Source organism: Sinocyclocheilus rhinocerous, unplaced genomic scaffold (assembly GCF_001515625.1).
Source record: "Sinocyclocheilus rhinocerous isolate Xijiao unplaced genomic scaffold, SAMN03320098_v1.1 scaffold97, whole genome shotgun sequence".
Taxonomy (NCBI): domain Eukaryota; kingdom Metazoa; phylum Chordata; class Actinopteri; order Cypriniformes; family Cyprinidae; genus Sinocyclocheilus; species Sinocyclocheilus rhinocerous.
The window spans coordinates 351,983-356,734 of record NW_015666183.1 but is presented as its reverse complement, the minus strand read 5'-3'; the positions used below and the strand labels follow the sequence as shown (position 1 = coordinate 356,734).

General features: G+C 34.2%; 1 protein-coding gene across 1 annotated transcript in view; it reads right to left on the bottom strand.

The window, feature by feature from the left end:
- yme1l1a (YME1-like 1a) overlaps positions 1 to 3,651 on the bottom strand; it is an 11,356-nt gene extending 7,705 nt beyond the window's left edge. Inside the window, exons 1-5 of the mRNA XM_016543344.1 lie at positions 3,447 to 3,651; positions 2,594 to 2,725; positions 2,068 to 2,184; positions 1,215 to 1,346; positions 620 to 803 (exon numbers count right to left, since the gene is read on the bottom strand). Of these exons, the coding sequence (XP_016398830.1) occupies positions 620 to 803; positions 1,215 to 1,346; positions 2,068 to 2,184; positions 2,594 to 2,725; positions 3,447 to 3,479 (598 nt within the window). The 5' untranslated portion in view covers positions 3,480 to 3,651. The remainder of the gene's footprint in view (positions 1 to 619; positions 804 to 1,214; positions 1,347 to 2,067; positions 2,185 to 2,593; positions 2,726 to 3,446) is intronic.
- Between the last annotated feature and the right edge of the window lie 1,101 nt (positions 3,652 to 4,752).

Below are 4,752 nucleotides of genomic sequence, written 5' to 3'. Positions count from 1 at the left end.
GTAACATTGGTTTTGCTTTGTTTCACAGAACTAATATATGCTGGCTTTTGCTTGAATATGCTCGTGTGTCATGTTCGTTTGTTTGTTCATCTGCAATCGTGTTGTCGTTCCCTTCAGCTATGATAAAGACACATTCATTTCCAAACCCTATAAGCCTGGAGCGTCTAAACCTCCTCCACTGTCTGTTTCAAGCGTCAGCTCCCAAAGTGTGTCCGAAAAGTAAGATAATATGTTTAATACAGCAGATAATAATACAGCAGATTCTGCCATAATCGTTGCCTGGGTTGCGTACATATGTGTGGGGCGGAGCTATCGAGACCCTTTTGGGGTAGGGGCGTGTTTGTTTTGGTGATTTGAAATATCAACATTGGCTACCAGAAATCACTTACCCCACCTTTAAGTACAGCAGGTTTGAAATGGTACAGTGTCATTTCCTGTGAAGCTGGACCAGCCTATATTTAATTTCTCAACAGCACAATGTTGATAAAGAAAGATTGCATGTGATTGCATAAACAAGTTCTGTAAGGGAATAAACCTAATTATTGAGCCACCAACATTTCACAGAGACAAATATACTTCTAAACACGATATCATCACCTCATGTTGTGGGTAACCTCACCATATTTGTTTTGGAAGAAGGAGGGGGCAGAAATGTGAGATGTTCTCCATGCTGTTGAGTTTTGAGCAGCGTTGGAGATGGATTTCTCCTCTGGGTCTATAGAAGGCAGCAGGCGCTCCAGAACTTCACGTACATGATGGAACCTCAGCTCTGACAGACCCAGGTCCTTTAACTTTACTTTGGGCTGTGAAAACAGGCCAGTTAGCATTTTTAGTATTGCATTTTAATTTTGTATTATTTTATAAACATTTTGAATGTTTTTATTTTTATATTTTCCATTTTCATTTTCATTTTTCATAATTGTTTTTTTAATATATATTTTTATATGTCTATATACTATAGTTTTTATTTAGTTAGTTTTAGTTATTTTAGAACATCAGGTTAAACTAAATAAAAATAAGAACTGTTGCACTGGTAACTAGCTCCAATAATGTCAATTTGTTTTTTAAAATTTATTTCAGTTTATATATATATATATATATATTATTTCAAGTAATTAAACTGGTTTGCTTTTAGTTAATTATAATAACCCTAGTGTAAACAAGAACATGCACATGATATATAGCAGTGTGTGCTGTTGTCGTGACTGTCATACCTCACCGAGAAGTGGGTCATGTTCAGGTGAAAGGTCTCTCTGTAGACTCTGCACTGATGTGGTTAAGGCCGAGTTGGCTGAACTCTTCAGGTACTGGACCACATTGATCAGATGGGTCAAAGGCACTGTTCCCTAAAAAAAGAGAACATGTTGGTCACATTGCATAACCTAGTGTGGAAAATACTGGTTAGCAAATAAAAGAATAAAATTGCGATATTAGATTGCCAGTCCTTAAATGATCATATAGCCAAAGTGTCTGATAAGCTCTCTATATATGATTGCTAGAGTATGCTGGCCTGTAGTCAGTTATGTCTCTCCTGACATACTGACACACTACTGAAACTTCCCTCCAGACACGTAGGCCTACACACTCAGTCTCTCTATTAAAAAGCGGTTGTTGTTGTATATTAGCAAGAAGGTACTTTTACATAACAATGTCATCAAAAAACACGAAAATTAACTAAAAATATAATATATGCATGTAGAACATCTGTATAGTATATGTCCAGACAACAGTGAAGAAAAGCTAAGAAGAATCTCAACAGATGGAAATGAATAGTCAATCAGATGATGTACTGTAATCTGTATGAAGAGTGACTACAGTTCTATACAGCGTCAAAATGAACCATCAACAGGATGTTGTTAAAATAAACTTTTAACAGTAAATGATATTACTGTTTTAAATATCTTATTTTAATCAGATGACATTTACAAAACCAATGTTTGTCATTAAGAGTCTCATTGACACTGTTCTGTTTCTCTTTCTCGTTCATTATTACTCGCTAAAGCCACTCATTTATTCACAAAAAGGCCTTTGACAATAACTATGTAAAACAATTAAATGTCCTCATACCTGCGACTGAAAGGTTGTAGGATCTGGGTCTATAGAAGGCAGCAGGCGCTCCAGAACTTCACGTACATGATGGAACCTCAGCTCTGACAGACCCAGGTCCTTTAACTTTACTTTGGGCTGTGAAAACAGGCCAGTTAGCATTTTTAGTATTGCATTTTAATTTTGTATTATTTTATAAACATTTTGAATGTTTTTATTTTTATATTTTCCATTTTCATTTTCATTTTTCATAATTGTTTTTTTAATATATATTTTTATATGTCTATATACTATAGTTTTTATTTAGTTAGTTTTAGTTATTTTAGGACATCAGGTTAAACTAAATAAAAATAAGAACTGTTGCACTGGTAACTAGCTCCAATAATGTCAATTTGTTTTTTAAAATTTATTTCAGTTTATATATATATATATATATTATTTCAAGTAATTAAACTGGTTTGCTTTTAGTTAATTATAATAACCCTAGTGTAAACAAGAACATGCACATGATATATAGCAGTGTGTGCTGTTGTCGTGACTGTCATACCTCACCGACAAGTGGGTCATGTTCAGGTGAAAGGTCTCTCTGTAGACTCTGCACTGATGTGGTTAAGGCCGAGTTGGCTGAACTCTTCAGGTACTGGACCACATTGATCAGATGGGTCAAAGGCACTGTTCCCTAAAAAAAGAGAACATGTTGGTCACATTGCATAACCTAGTGTGGAAAATACTGGTTAGCAAATAAAAGAATAAAATTGCGATATTAGATTGCCAGTCCTTAAATGATCATATAGCCAAAGTGTCTGATAAGCTCTCTATATATGATTGCTAGAGTATGCTGGCCTGTAGTCAGTTATGTCTCTCCTGACATACTGACACACTACTGAAACTTCCCTCCAGACACGTAGGCCTACACACTCAGTCTCTCTATTAAAAAGCGGTTGTTGTTGTATATTAGCAAGAAGGTACTTTTACATAACAATGTCATCAAAAAACACGAAAATTAACTAAAAATATAATATATGCATGTAGAACATCTGTATAGTATATGTCCAGACAACAGTGAAGAAAAGCTAAGAAGAATCTCAACAGATGGAAATGAATAGTCAATCAGATGATGTACTGTAATCTGTATGAAGAGTGACTACAGTTCTATACAGCGTCAAAATGAACCATCAACAGGATGTTGTTAAAATAAACTTTTAACAGTAAACGATATTACTGTTTTAAATATCTTATTTTAATCAGATGACATTTACAAAACCAATGTTTGTCATTAAGAGTCTCATTGACACTGTTCTGTTTCTCTTTCTCGTTCATTATTACTCGCTAAAGCCACTCATTTATTCACAAAAAGGCCTTTGACAATAACTATGTAAAACAATTGAATGTCCTCATACCTGCGACTGAAAGGTTGTAGGAAGAGAAAACATATTTTGCTTAGATTTTCGTTGAGAGGTTTTCTTGAGCTCCTGTCAGATCCGCTGCTCTTCTGTTCTTAGGTTATGAGCACCGGTGTTGTTAATCTCACCGGTGACTCCACCCTTCCCTTTGTAAACATAAACACAACGTTGTTAAATTCAGCGAATCCATCGCTATTACATACGTCTTCACTTCTTCGGCGGTGGTCTACATCAACAATCGTTGCATTTAGTGCTGCCTGCTGGACAATAACGGTAAGGCGCGAAAAAGTATTTTGCTAAATGTTTAGTTCATTACCTTATTAACAATTTTTAAATCAACTATAATATAGCATCATAAAATAATCACATAACAAGCCAATAAAATTACAAACGTTAGAAAGATAAGAAAACGTCACTCAGTCATTCAGTTTTGTTCCATTTCTTATTCAGATCAAAATAAACATTTAAAATGAAGTGAAAACTACCACAAAGGAGGATATTATAATAGGAATATCGTGCCTGCATTATTATCACAGTAAAGCAAGCCCAATGTTCTCTCTTTAGCGTCCTCTAGTGTCCGCATAGCATGTGGCAATCTATGTGGCAATGCAGCGCATGTAGTGGCTAGGTCTTTGCCTGTAAAAGCACAGGATTACGATCTTTGTTATATTTATTTATATAATAATACACCACTGTGGGAGGCACAAATATTGTGATAACATACAATTACTCTATAACCAAAATGGCGTGTTGGAATCGTCTGAAAACGTTAATTTATGAGCTAAGCGATTGGTTAGCTTTACTTCCGGGTTAAAATTAAAGACCCCCACAAGAAAATAAACCACCTGGTTAAATAACATTATGCCGTGAAAGGCATATTAAAAAAAAAAAAAAAAAATTCCCCGTGCTCCATGCGCCCAACTGTCAGTAAAGCAGTCAAAATAAATATAATAAAATGATTAAACAACAAGAACAAAGAATTCACATTATCACAATTTACAATTATATTACTATAAGACTAAATTGTTTACATAAAAGGCTTTAAAATGTCTTTTTTATTTACATTTATTTTTTGTTTAACACCTTTTATGTTTTTATTTCTTATTTATTAAACAACTAGTAGGATGGTGTGAATTTATAATCTCTTAAAAATCGCCTTGGATTATTTCAAAAGATCAATTTTCAGAACAGCAATTTAGTGTTTTAATGGGATTTGCATTTATTTACTTCACTAACAGCCGTAAAAAAATCAATAAAACATTAGGGAGAAAAGGGAAATTGTGAATAGTGTGAAATATTCTCA